The 15,382-nt window shown below is 32.3% G+C and overlaps 1 protein-coding gene across 3 annotated transcripts in view; it reads right to left on the bottom strand.

Annotated features, from left to right (window-relative positions):
• Window positions 1-738: 738 nt before the first annotated feature.
• Window positions 739-15,382, bottom strand: part of LOC124950889 (hybrid signal transduction protein dokA-like) — a 106,232-nt gene continuing 91,588 nt past the window's right edge. Inside the window, exon 6 of one of the 3 annotated variants that reach the window (XM_047498339.1) lies at window positions 739-2,667. In XM_047498339.1, the coding sequence (XP_047354295.1) occupies window positions 2,498-2,667 (170 nt within the window). In that variant the 3' untranslated portion in view covers window positions 739-2,497. Of the gene's footprint in view, window positions 2,668-6,051; window positions 6,519-15,382 lie in introns of those variants that run through there. The other 2 variants (XM_047498337.1, XM_047498338.1) reach the window with 2 other exon arrangements.

Genomic DNA, 15,382 nt, shown 5'->3' on the forward strand with positions numbered 1-15,382 from the left:
TAAAACTTTTCTATTTTTCTTCCTTCTTTTTCTTCTTTTTTTTTCTTTTTTTTCCTTTTTTTTTTATTTTTTTTTTATCTTTTTTTTTTTAATTTCCTCTTAACACACGTAATAACGTCCTCGATGATTATTCTTTGATACGTTTTCGCACATCACATTTATTTACTTCATTATCCTCCATTTTTCTTCTTCTTCTTCTTCTTCTTCTACTTCTTCTCTTTCTTCTTTATCTTTATTTTCTTTTATCTCTTTCTTTTTATTCGTCTTCCTTATTCCCTTCTTCGTCTTATTCCTTATTCGTCTTCCTCTTCGTCTTATTTATTTTTATATTCTTTAACTTTTTTCTTTTCCTTTTGTCCCATTTTCTTTTCCTTCTTCTTCTTCTTCTTCTTCCTCTTTTTTACATTCATGCTTTTTTGCTTGCTTGCTTTTCCTTTATTCGATTTTATACGAAAAGATGGATATTCGATTTATGGCAAATGAAAAGGAAAAAAAAGGAAAGAAAAAAAAAAAGGAAATGGAAAAAAGAAGAAAATAGAGTAAAGATTTGCAAAAAAGAGACAGAGAGATAGATAGATAGATAGATAGATAGATAGATAGATAGATAGATAGATAAAAAGATAGAAATATAATAGTATTGAAAATTCAACGACGTAGAAAATCGTAAGAGTTTCGATTCGATAAGGAATTGCCGTTGATACTATAGTCATACACTACATCAAGTAACTATAGTATCGAGTAACTATAGTAGTAGTAATAATAATAATAATAATAATAATAATAATAATAATAATAATAATAATAATAATAATAATAATAAATAGAATTCATCGGAATATTCAAGTGGAACGCAGGGATCATGAAGGATGTCATTTTTCAATATGCATCTGGGATATATTTGATGGTTGGTGGTACGGTTTGAATAACTGATTTTCCGATCCTTGACAAGGAATAAAAATGCAAAGGAAAACCAGGAAGAAAGGTTAAATCTATTTCTGGTACGTTCGAGAATTGGATTGCGTCTGGATTATTTTCCCTTCTATCACATTATTATCTTTGTTTCATTTTTTTCTTTCTTTTCTTTCTTCTCTTTTCTTTCTATCTTTCTTTCAACTTTTCTCTCTCTCTCTCTCTCTCTCTCTCTCTCTCTATTTTTCTCTTTTCTCCATTGATTTTATTTAATGTCATTGCAACATAATAAAAATGTTTTTATGAAATTCGAGTATAATTTTTCTTTCTTTCTTTCTTTATTATTTCATTTCATATATAAGAAGATCGAGACTGGTTAATCTTATTCTTTCTTTCTCTCTTTCTATTTTATAAACACTTGCTCTCTCTCTCTCTCTCTCTCTCTCTCTCTCTCTCTCTTTCTCTCTCTCTCTTTCTCTGTCTCTCTGTTTCTCTCTCTGTTTTTCTTTTTTTCTCTAACTTTATTTCCTTTCACTTCGAATTTCTATTTAACACACATTTCGCATTCATAGAGATCACCGCTGAGGTGATGAATGAATATAAATATACGTTTATCGCGAGATTGTTAAAAAGTTTATTTGTTCCTTCTTTTATCTTCGACAATATCGAAATTAAAGTACGACGAAGTTTTTAAAAAATAAACGTCACATTTACGTTTCGATTCGATCCGCAAAGAAATCGCGGAAGTTCGAGATAATTAACGATAATACGAATAAGAACGAGAGAAGGAAGAAAGAGAGAGAGAGAGAGAGAAGATATATATATATATATTAAATAATGAGAGAGAAAAACAATAACTCCCCTTCTCTCCTCCCCTCTCTTCCTCTCTCTCTCTCTCTCTCTCTCTCTCTTTCATTCCTATTTTTCTTTATTTCTTTTCTTTGTCTTTTTTCTCTTTTTTTTTTTTTTTTTCTTGTAACGCACACGCACTTACTCGAGAGAATACTTTTTTCATTATGCGCTGAGTTTGTTTTTCTTGTATTATTTTCATTCTTCATTTTTGTTGTTGTTATTGTTTTTTTCTTTTTTTCTTTATTTATTCATTTTCCTTCATTCTTTCGTTCATTCTTCTTCCCGCCCACTCCCTCCCACATCCTGTTCTCTCTCGACGAGTTTTATCGTCCATCTTACTCTATCCTTCGTGGTCTTGGTCTCGGGGATTGCCCGAGGAAGAAAACATCTCTTTTATCCGGCCGAGAAGAGACCATCCACGTGCACATTTCCGTTCGATCTCCTTTTTCCGTAGGACGATTCAATCCTGGCAGGCGACACCCGTCTTGATCCTTGATCCCAATCGAATCGAACGATGATCGTGATACTGGCACGTAAAGCTTGCCGTTGCCTCTCTCTCTTTCTCTCACACATACACACACACACTCTCTCTCTCTCTCTCTCTCTCTCTCTCTCTCATGTGTCTACGTACGTGTGATTCCTGTATATGAATTTATCTGTTATATGTGTATGCTCTATATATATATAGATATATATATATTTCGGTGTATACGTGCACTTATATGTCCATGTGCACTTATGTGTCCATGTGCACGTTTGTATGTGTACGTATATGTCCTATGTGTATTGTGTGTATGTGAGCGCATCGTCTCGTTTCTGCGAGACCGCATTGCGATGTCCCGCCCCCAAAGAAAATTGAATCGAGATAGTTGCGCCGACTGGATGCACCGACGTTGTTGAAACAACCTGCAACAAACGAAATTCACACGTTAAGGGAAAAATACGTATTCGTTTTCGTTTTCGTTTTCTTGCATACACGATGCAACGACAAGTGGCATCGGGGATTTTATTCCATTCGCTTTCTGATATAAGGTGGTTATAAAGAATAGAAAAAGATAGAAAAAAAAAAAAAAAAGAGAAGAAAGTTCGTAGATCGTATTTATCGTAATTATTTCTTTCTGTTCTTTTTTCTTCGTTTCTCTTTTTTTTATTTTTTTTTTTTTTTTTCCAGATAATCACGACAATTGCGTTTACAAATTATTTCGACCGGTTATTTTCTTATTTTCATTTTCTTTTGCGATAAAGAAAAAAAAAAAAAGAAAAAGAAAAACAGGCGATATTAATTTTTACGAAAAATAAATCATTCTTTTATTTTTCTTTTTATTAATATTATCTCTTACGAATTTTATGAATGTCAACGATGGTACTGGCTCAATGAAGACGTAAAGATATATCTTCTTTTAATGTCTCGTGATGATGTATTTTACCAGAAAAAAAAAAAAAAAAAAAGAAAAAAAAAATGTAACACTTTCACAAATTCACATACTCCTACATTAATTTATTTAATTAAAAGGAGAACGCAAAGATGTCGATTTGTCTCGTTTAATTGATCAATCGACGAACAATACATACGCGTACATACGTACATACGCGTACAACGTACATGTATCATACATCTGCGATAGTATATCGTAACGAGTAAATAAACAAAAGCGATAAATATACTTTGAAAATTGACTTTCCACAATTATGAATTAAATTTTGTACATAATAATTTCTTAAATCCATTTTCTTTTCCTTTAATCGGATAATTCGCATCGAATCACAAGTATGTCACATACGACGAAAAATATCAAGTACCATAATGGAGAACAGGAAAGATGAGTTTTGTTGAACAAACTGAAACGAATTTTCGCATTTCCCTTGCGCGAAGAGTTGCAAAAAAAAAAAAAAAAAAAAAAAAAAAAAAGAACCGGAAGGAAAAAAACAAACGACGAAAAAAAAAAAGAAAGAAAGAAAAAGATAGGGGTAATTTCCGTGAACAAACGCGATCTCTATGCGGAAATGGCTATTCGTGCGGTGAAAGAGAGTCAGGGTGAGAAAGGAGGGGAGGGTTGAATCGCGAGGGTTCGAACCAAGGGGACGAAGTCAAGGGGAAAGGGGTGAGAGGTTGGTCCAGAGACCAACCAACCACCGTCCGATATAATAGATATTTAAATTGTGCGGTTTGCAAAATGCAACGATCTCTGCGTTGCGGACGGTGGCCGGTGTCATCGAGTATCGATATTATTTCATTCTGTCGATGTTGCGTATATAACGAAAATAGAAAAATCGTACTAAACCCATCACCCCTCTTGCCAACCCTCCCTCTCATTCTCTCCATACCGCATCAACATTATCGCTTTGGTAACCAACGACGCCGTGTTTCACTCGATTTTTTTCTTTTTTTCTTTCTTTCTTTCTACTTTACCACCATCGTCATCGTCGTTAATAAATTATGTTTCGAGTTCTTCATTGCTTTTGTTATTTTTTTTTTTAATTAAATTAAAATGATGATCATCGAATCACAGAAAGAATTATATTTTTCTTTCTGCGAAATAATTTTTTTTTCTCGAATTTTACAAAACTAAAATTTACAACATTGTCTAATTTTGTTCATTAATATTATAGATATACACTGTAAGTATATAATTATGTATGTAAAGATAAAGAAAGAAAGAAAGAAAAAAAAAAGAAATATTAAATATCTCGAATTCGAAAAGAATGAATACTTTTCTGCCAATCATATATATATATATATATATATATATATATATATATATATATAACTTTGAAATTACCCATTAAATCATGTATGAGTTTTGGTGTGAAACTACTAATTATTATTATCATTATCATTATTATCCGTTTTTTTATTTTTTTTTTCTTTTTTTTTTTTTTTTTTTATATCTTTCGAAGCAAAAACAGATCGTGCAAAATAGTTTGCGAGTAATAAAGAAAAGAAAAGAAAAGATAAGAAAAAAAAGCAAAAAAAAAACAAAGAAAACAAAATACAAAGAAAAATAATATATCTATACTCTTGCTCATCGATGGATGATTGTTATCGAAATGTTCGTAACGATCGAGAAGGGAGAATATCGTTTACTCCCCTTTGCCCGCCCATTCGCTTCCCCGTTACTGAAAAAAAAAAAAAAAAAAAGAGTGCAGACGTGCCGAAAGCATTAAAAAGTTTGATCCTATGATCAATCGAATGATATCCACGTTTTCGACAAAAATCGTTTCGTTGGTGCTTTTGGCTTGTGAAGAACGTTCTAGCCGGCACATTGTCACAAAAATCGTAACGCCGTCGTTATCAGCGACGCATCGTGGGGCCTGTAAAATTGCACACTGCGATATTGTGGTGACAAGAGACGAGGGGTGGGGAATGGTGACTGGGGAAGGGATAAAAAAAAAGAGCTAGTGTACGAAAGAGAGAGAGAGAGAGAGAGAGAGAGATCGAAAATCGCGTTATCTTGGTCACCGGACTGAATAACGAAGATAAAACGTTGGTGTGCTTGCGCACTGCGACGACGAGTAGGCGACTCGATTGCCTCGAACCTACTCCCCCGCCCCGTCTCTCTCTCTCTCTCTCTCTCTCTCTCGTCTTTTTTCTCTATTTTTCTATTTTTTTTCCTCTCTCTCTCTCTCTCTCTCTCTCTCTCTTTTTTCTCTTTTTTTCTTTTTTTACTCCATAGAGAGAAACAACAACTAGCGGAGTTAGGTGACCGGCAGAGGATGAAACTATTCGAAATTTGCGAACGTCAGTGACTCCGATGAAACATCTGTTAAAAAGGGGAAAAAAGAAGAAAGGGAGAAAATTAAAAAAAAAAAAAAAGGAAAAAAAAAAAGAAAAAGAAAGAAACGAAATAAAAAGGAAATAAAAAAGAAGCGAATAAAACGACTCTTTTTTTTTCTTTTCTTTTCCTTTTTTTTTTTTTTCTCCTTTTTACCGGTAGTAACTGTATAAAAAGGGATGTAAAAAGTGCTAACGAAAAACGAATAAACGTATGGAGTTTAAAATGTATGACAAGCGAAGTGTCGGTAAATTTTGCGGTCCGCGCTTCGTGAATACTTTTCGCACGGCTTTCTTAAAAAGAAACGAGACAGTGCATATAGAGAAAACGAAAATAAAGAAAGAAATATCGAGGGATAAGAAATTAAATTGAAAAAAAAAAAAAAAAGAAAGAAGAAAAAAAAAAAGAGGATTTTCTTTTCCTTTCTTTCCTTCTTTTCTGTTTTCTCTTTTTTCTTTTTTTTTTTTCTCTTTTTCTTTTTTTTTTTTTTTTTCTTTTCCTTTTTCGTTCTACGACATTTTTATAACGCATCAGCGTTTACAAAGTTCAAATAGTTCACACAACGTTTGCACGGTACTTCATTGAAACGAATATATAAGTTGGGTTTTTATCGTAATTCTGATACATACATGCGCGTACACATACACACACACGCATACACACGCATACACACGCATACACACGTACTCACAATTGTATCCACAAATATTCCAACATTTTATTTCAGTGTGTGTTTTTCTAACGACACACACATTCCCGTATACAATCCTTTAAAGTTTTCTATTAGCGTTAGGTAAACAATTGAGGAGAGGTGGTACATACCGACGAATGTACCACGGTCAAAGTAAAAGCGGCATATTTTATTTTGATTAAAAGAGCATTTGCACCATACCACATCATACCACACCATACCACACCATACTATTTCATGCTGTGCCGTGCCGTGCCGTGCCGTGTCATACGAAGTTCCACACTGGAATTCATCTGTGAAAATTGCATAAAGAATTATTTGTTTAATAGCTCGAAAGTATTTTTCCCTTTAAACGCGTACGTAGTACGCATATTATTCGTAAATACATACACACACATATCCACGCTCCATATAGACATATATATCTGTCAAAGAAATTGGCCAAGGATTTGTGAATAAATAAATAAATATATATATATATATATTTTTTTTTTAGTTTATATAAAAGAGAATAATTAATGAAAATGAGAGAGTAAATATTTCATAAATTAAATTTAAAACATAAAAATTTATCTTTATCTATATCAGCTATAATTAATGCATACATTAATGTATATATTAAAATTTAATGAAAAAAATGAATTTTTTCTTTCACACACATATGTACATATATATATATATATATATTTTTTTTTCCCCCATTAATCTGTTGCCTCGTCTGACGTCTTTGAATTATTTAAAAAAAATTCCAAAAATTTTTTTTTTATCTACATATTAAAACAATTCGTAGAAAAAACAGGTCAAAATTCATTCGACGAACGACGACGATAAACAAGTACGTAAATCTTTTCTTTTTTCATTCTTTCTCTCTTCCTTATTTTGTTTATTTATTTATTTATTTATTTATTTATTTTGATATTTTCTTAGCTCTTATTAAATCAGGTAGAATTTCAGAAAAACGCATACTTCGTCGCGTTTCCTGCGGCAAATACCATCAAACGACTCGGCCACGTTGTGGAATTAATGAATCCGGTGAATGCGCGCTTCCGTTTTATCGATTTTCTATTTGCGGCGGGTTATTTGGATAGAGTCCAAACGTGAAAAAAAGTGAAAAGAAAAAAAAAGAAAAAGAGAAGGATAGAAAAGAGAGAGAGAGAGAGAGAGAGAGAGAGATATCTCGGTCATTGTGCGAATGCGACGGAGGCACTAGTATTTATTTACTAATTCACTTCTGTCCCTCTGCTTGTTGCTTTCGCATTTCGTTCCTTCGTCTATTTTTGTTTTCTTTCCTTTTTTTGCCCTATGATCGAAACATGCTTACATTTTTTTTCCTTATCTTCTCCTCCTCCATTCCCTCGTCACTCTTCACGTTCCTTTGTGAAAATGATTATACTCAGGGAACTTGAATTTTGTTTTATCCTGTTAAAAAAAAATAAGAAAGAAAGAAAGAAAGAAAGAAAGAAAGAAAAAAGAAAAAGAAAAATCATGTCATTTGACTTACTAGATATCGTAAGATTTAATCGTCTAAATAAAATCCCGTTAACGTATTCGTATGGGTTAACGCGTAGAAAATATTTCCTAGTAGTTTCAACATTTTCAATTTCTTTCGTACGAACGCTATGTGTAGCATTTTTCTTACGTCTTTTTCTGTTCGAGAGAAAAAAAAAAAAAAAAAAAAAAAAAAAAAAAAAAAACAAAAAAGAAGAGGAAATGAAAGAGGAAAGAAAAAATAAGAAATAAAAAATAAAAAATAAAAAGGAACAAATAAATGTGAATAATAAATAATGATGAAATTAAAAGAGCAAAAAAGAAAAAAAACAAAGAAAAACGAGAACAACAAAAAGGAAAAAAAAAAGAAAAGAAAAGAAAAGAAAAGAAAAGAAATACAATAACTTCGACGAGATGAAGAAAGGATTAATGGAAAATCATTCGTGTTGTGAATTCGATTTACTATAAGAGATTAGAGTGAGAAAGAGAGAGAGAGAAAGAAAGAGAGAGAGAGAGAGAGAAAGCAAGAGAAAGAAAGAGAGAGAAAAAGCAAGAGAGAGAGAAAGAGAGAGATCGGCAAGCCTCGATGAGATTCTTTCCGTTTTCCCTTCAGTAAAATTTCATTTACGTGATAATTTATGCGAGAACATGTGTGAGAGAGAGAGAGAGAGAGAGAGAGAGAGAGAGAGAAATCCGGAAATACGTTCACGTTCCGTTCGACGTCGTAGCTCCTCATCACATCAAGTTTCAGCTCGTTGAAGAAACAAAAGGAGGATGAGAATGATAGGAGGAAGAGGGACGAATAAAATGAACGAAGATCGATTCAAACAAATGGCGTAAAGTAATGCGGTTAATAAAATGTTCCCTTTTTATTTGTGTCCCATTACTCCCTCACTGCACTCTCGCAATTCATTTACGAAGAAAAGAGAAAGAGAGAGAGAGAGAGAGAGAGAGAGAGAGATCGTATTGGTAACACGATTTTTAAATTGCCTGAATAATGAACGGACTTCGAAGTTATTACATATATGCATTATGTTCATTCGCTTTTCGTTGAATAATTTTCCTTTACAAATTCCATGGATTTCGTTCGATCGTAAAACAGAGAGAGAGAGAGAGAGAGAGAGAGAGAGAGAGAGAGAGAGAGAGAGAGAGAGAGAGAGAGAGAGAGAGAGAAAAAAAAAAAAATAAAACCACGAAAAAAAGGAATAAAAAAGAATTGACATTTTTCGTTAATCGAGAATAAAATAAAACGAGTCTGATATTTTATTCGACCAACATTTGTTCTGTTTGGTTTGACAATAAATATCGAAAAGACTATATTATTAGATATATATATATATATCACGCGAAATATTTCCAATTTCCACCATTATTTGTCCGTATTATAGTCCTTTGAATATATAAAATGTTTGCCTCGTCGAAGTTGTAAAGAGGCATAGAAGGGTTGTATACGTTTTGTAAAGGGGAGAGGGTGATAAAAAAAAAAAAGGAAAAAATAAAATAAAAAACAAGAGAACAAGGAAGGAATAAAAATAGAAAAAATAGCAAAAGTAAAGAAAAGAAAAGAAAAGAAAAGAAAAGAAAAGAGGAGAAAAGAAATAGAAAGAAATTGGAACGATCGATTGAAAATTTTCCGATGCGAGGATAAACCTTCCCCGATCCTCTACCACTTCAGCCACTCACCGACTATTACAATTTCTTTCATAACGAGATACTTTTAACTTAGATAACTTTTCGATACGTTTACTTTACGATATTGTTATTACGTTTAAACGAAAGGAAATGTTCCTTGATAAAACCTTTCATTTCTTTTATCAAACATTTTTATCAGATAACAATGTATGTACGTATCGTTTTCCTGTGAATCCTTGAGATCTTGTTTTAAACCAAACTTTTCGCGGAATTGTCTTCGGTAAAAAAATATATATATATATATATATATATATATATATATATATATATATATATATATTGATCGTAAAGAAAAAGAGATACGTTATCTTGACTACTGCAACTACTACTGGTATCACGTTCAAGAATACTTTGTTGCCAATAGCAAACAATCCTGATATAAGTGATAGCGATGATAGTGGATGATGGGGGATGGTAATAGTAAGTGGTGATGGTTGGTGAATAGTGATGATATGTTTCTACGAAATGGATAAGAACTTGATCGGATAAAACAAGGCTAAGAGTTACGAAATACCTTTTGGAAATAAAAATGAGAGCTTTCCTTTGTTTACAGACTTCTACTACAAAGGATAATGGATCCTTTCCTGCGTACTAATTGGCGGATCTCTCTATACCTCTCTCTCTCTCTCTCTCTCTCTCTCTCTCTCTCTCTCTTTATCTATCTATCAATCCATTTATTTATCTATCTATCTATGTCTTCCATTTCTCTTTCTATTCCGATCGTAACGAATCCAGTCCGTAACGAGTTGTCTCTTTCCGATTTTTCTCTCCCTCTTTCTTTCTCCTTTTTTTCCCTTTTCAGTTTTTCTTTTATCTCTATTTTCTCATTGTGTCGTTCGATGAAATATCAAAGAAAGAAAAAAAGAAAGAAAACAAGAAAAAAGAAGAATAGACGTAGACGAAGTCGAAAACGAAGAAGACGGAGAAGAAGAAGAAGAAGAAGAAGAAGAAGTAGAAATAGAAAAAAGAAGTGAGACTCCCCAAGGAGAAAAATTGATAAATTTGCAGGAGACACGACGGCTTGCACGGGGCTGCTTCTTGAGAGATAAGCCAAAGGCTGTCAGGTAATTGGATTAAGTCGATGAATCACGAGACAGAGTTAAGCTGTTTACGTTAACCAAGGCTGCTGTTGCTGCTGCAAGTGATGGTGGTGGTGGTGATGGTGGTGGTGGTGGTGATGCTGGTGGTGGTGGTGGTGATGGTGATGGTGGTGGTGGTGGTGATGCCGCCGCCGGCTATTACTTCAACTTATTCTCCTTTCTCTCTTTTTTCCTCTTTCTCCTTCTCCTTCTTCTTATCTTCTTTTTTTTTCTTCTTTCTCTTTTTTTTTTTTCTTCTTTTTCTTCTTCGTCTTTTCATCGGCAGGCGTATCTAATAACCATGATTAGAATCTAATCCGATTGTATAATCAAAGTAATCTTATGTAATTTTCAACAAATACCATGAGCGCGAGCTTTCGTTTTCTTTCTTCTTCTTTTTTATTCTCTCTCCCTCTCTTTCTCTCTCTCTCTCTCTCCTTCTTTCTCTCTCAGATTTTTCTATCTTTATACCTTATTTCCTGTTAATTGAGAGTTTTTCCACTGTGTGTGTGTTCTTGCTAAAACTTCATTTCTCTCTCTCTCTCTCTCTCTCTCTCTCTCTCTCTCTCTGATGAAAAGAAAATTCTAATTATGAAACCTACAGTCGCATTAATTTAATAAAATGTGTCCCCGCTTTCTGAGTCAGTTCACTCAGATGGTATAATATGGTAATAAAATGTCTCTTTTATGCTGAAAAAATTCTCTGAATATTTTTTTCATATAAAGCGAGCGAAATAATGCGTATATATATATTCGTTATTCGGAAATTATTTTTCCGCTCTTTGGTTATGGCTTGTTGTTATTCGTTCCTTTCATTGGTTTTTCTTTTTCTACTTTTTTTTAATTTTTCTTCTCCACTAATTTTCTTTTTTCCTTTTTTAATTCTGATTCTGTACACTCTTTTTATCTCCCTTTTTCCTTTGTTCCTTCTTTCTTTTCTTTCCTTTCTTTCTTCCCTTCGTTCATCGAGCCGATCAAAAATATCTATATATCTTTATCGAACTATTACGGACGTCATGCAATCGATCGACTTTGCATAATACAAAAACATAATATCGTCGAAACGAATGGTTGATGATTTTACGTGACGACAGAGAAATACGATTATATACGACATTTTTAATATCTCTACGCGAATTCGTTCTGATTGCTTAGCAATTAAAACGCAAACGCGATCATACGCACGTGTACGACGTTATATCTAATTGTTTTTTGAACAATAAAAGAGAGAGAGAGAGAGGAGGGGCAGAGTGATAGACAATAAAAAAAAAAGTTTTTCATTACCCTCTCGATATTTCGTTGTCAAAGTTGTCAGTAAAAAAAAAAAAAGGAAAAAAAAAGAAAACAGAAACGGAAAAGAAAGTAAAAAAAAAATATATATATATATATATAAAGTAAAATAAATGACAAGAAACCTTGAGAGCTTTTCATTTCAATTCAAACATAATTGTACCATTTCAAGGATTTGTGTATATGTACGTTACACGTGCATGTAAATTTACAATGGTCTTCATTTTACGTTCTCTTAACTCCGTTAAATTAAAGCGAGAACGAAACCATCTTTCCTTTTCTTTTTCTATTTCTTTTTCTTTCTATCACGAGATTCGACGATACTACGATTTAAATTTATTTAAGATTTAACACGAAATTTATTTAATTTCTCTTCCGTCAAATATCCCGATAATTACAATTAATACGAGAGAAGGAAAATGATCGATGAGTGGTTAGTCGTTAAAAATTTGTCGAAAATGTTACAATTAAAATTATTAACATCTTGGATATAACGTAGCAATAAATATTTTCAACGAAATTGAGACGATAATGGATCGACTTAATTTTCTTTCCCACCTTTTTGTTTCTCTTTTTCTTATAAAAGTATAGCTTTTCATTTTTAAGAATACAAAACAATGATCACACATATACATACATACATACATACATACATACATACAAATATATATATATATATATATATATATATATATATATAAATTATTTATTGTTCGTTAAGACGTATAGAATTATCGGTATTATTAATATATCAATTTGAAGCAGTTAACTCATTGTAGTCCTTTAATATCATTGGTACAAACGACGTTGTTATTTTCCATTGGACTTGACTAAGGGGATTGGACGAGGGAAGTAGTATAGTGGAATGGGGTATATATATATATATATATATATATATATATATGGTTGAGGAGAACGTAGAACTGGAAAATTACTTTAATTAATGAACCATGTAACCAGGCGTATCCTAAGCCCAGACACACGTTCTCTCCCCCTTGCCGTCCCGTCCCGTACCCTTATACCATTCCTCAACCCCATCGATATACTCTACGTTCGTGGTCTCACGATTTAACATGGTTAATTGAAACGCCATCGTAATAACACAAAAGGAGATCTAATTACGCGTACACGTATGTACGTTGTATACTCTATTAAGACCGCAGATACAGAGAGAGAGAGAGAGAGAGAGAGAAAGCGAGAGAGAGAGAGAGAGAGAGAGAGAAAGAGAGAGAGACATTTACACACAGATGAAACATTTTATGAATTAATTTCACGTCCATTAATGTTAGTTTAGATAATTCATGTTAATGGCTTATAAATGATAATATAAACGGATTATATTGAAAATCTATATCATAAACAAAATGAAAATATTCTTGTATACTATTAATAATTTGTTGATTTAAATTGAATTTTTCTAACATAAAATAATACATATATATATTACAAGTTTAATAATCGAAATATTAATATTAATCGTGAAACGTTGTGCTATTCCTTCTTTTTTCTATTTCCTCGTAGTTTCGTTGGAGAGAAAAAAAAGAAAAACAAAGGAAAAAAAAAAGAAAGGAAAAAAAAGAGGAAAAAAAAAAAGAAAGAAAGAAAAAGAAGAAGAGAAAGATCTACGTAGTCGCATTATTATACGACCTCGTACAATTATGACGACGTTGTTCTTCTCAACGATGAGGTATGAACGGATGTGTGACGTCACGCATTGGTTTACACATACACACACACACACACATACTACACAGAGGAGCTATGATCTATGCCGTTCGATAATGAAAGCTGAGAGCTGAGATAACGGTCGGTTTGGTCACACCATTGGCTCTGCTACGGTTGGTACGACAATAACGTATAAACTATAGTTTCCGCGTTTCGTGCTGTTATTTCAGGCATCGTGTCGTTACAATATCACACAAAAGAGATACATAGATAGATAGATAGATAGATAGATAGATAGATAGATAAGTAGATTGATTGATTGATAAATAGATAGATAGAAAGTGTAAAGAGAAAACGATGAGAAACGATGTCAAAAGTCAACGTTACAAAATTATGTTAGATATGTGTCTCCGATGAATGCCCATTGCCGACTGAACGACACGACTGAACTAACGAATATCGATTAGTTTATATTTTCATTTATTTCTTTCTAAACTTTCATTACCAAGGTCGATAAGTCTTTCGTATAGAACGTATCGAAACAATAGGACAAGCGATAAGATTAAATGTATATGTTTTTAAACATTGAATCATCATCGATCGATATCTACGTATACGATACCACCTACATACATACTTATTTACCAAACAAATCGGTTTTTCACGTAGCTGAAGTAGCTCGCATATCGATGTTATCCTCTCTTTCTCTCTCTCTCTCTCTCTCTCTCTCTCTCTTTCTCTCTTTCTCTCTCTCTTTCCCATCTCTATACGTATGTGTATCTATTTTTTTTTCTAACTCGATGTTTTCCTTTCCTGTGAATTTTTATGTTTACGATTCGTTTTCGAGTGTACACACAGTAACGTTTTACGTATGATCCGCTAGAGTATATATATGTATATATGTGTGTGTATATGTGTGTATGTACATATATATATATATATATATTTATTTCGTTGTAGAATTTTCGTACTGTGATTCGTTCGGTTATATTACAGATTTCGTGTTCCTATTTATTTATAGCATATGTAACTAACGAGAAACTCTTAGGAGAATAAATAAAAATGGAAGAACGATAATGGGGGAGGAATGGGAATAGGAGGGGATGGGACAGGGAAGGTGGGAGGAAAGTGAGGGAAATGAAAAAAACTTTGTAAAAAAGTTTTCTCACGCATACCGAACGTTTTCGTTTTAGCAGCATGCGTGCGGCAACACGTTACCGCAGTTTCTGTAATATAATTAATTTTTAATTAAATAACAAAGCTTTCGTGCAAAATGAAAGAACGAAATATACATACACATATGTATATGTATATATATATATATATATATTTTTTTTTTCTTTTTTTTTTTTCTTTTTTCTTTCTTTGCTCTCTTTTTCGTCAGGGAAGAATTTTATGGAGAAACGAAACTTGTCTCTCTTCAAAAAAAAAAAAAAAAAAGAAAAAAAAAAATAAAAAAGAAAAAAAAAAACAAAAAATAAGGAAAGATTTCGTTTAATTTTCAAAACAACTTAGGCCACGAATATGAGATCCTGTAATTAATTGAAGTCTTTTCTATGAATTTGTAATGCGGAAAACTTCATTGTATTTTCCTGTTTTTTTTTTCTTTTTTTTTTTTTTTTTTACGTACACGTGTTGAAAATATTAAGATTACTTTATTATAATTTTTATTTCATTTCATTTCATTTCATTTCATTTTATTACACTTACGTGAATACATACGTACGGAGAAAGTCGAATGAGTACGAATGAGAAAAATGTTATTAATTTTTATCGATTCTAATTTTGAGAGAAGACATGTTCGTGAAAAAGTATAGCATGAAGAAGAAGAAGAAGAAGAAGAAGAAGAAGAAGGACAAAACAAAAGACAAAAAATAAAAAATAAATAAATAAAAGAAAAATGCGATTAATTATATTCTTCTTTCGTACGAAGAGCGTTGGGA

This window comes from Vespa velutina, chromosome 8 (genome assembly GCF_912470025.1).
Source record: "Vespa velutina chromosome 8, iVesVel2.1, whole genome shotgun sequence".
Taxonomy (NCBI): Eukaryota; Metazoa; Arthropoda; class Insecta; order Hymenoptera; family Vespidae; genus Vespa; species Vespa velutina.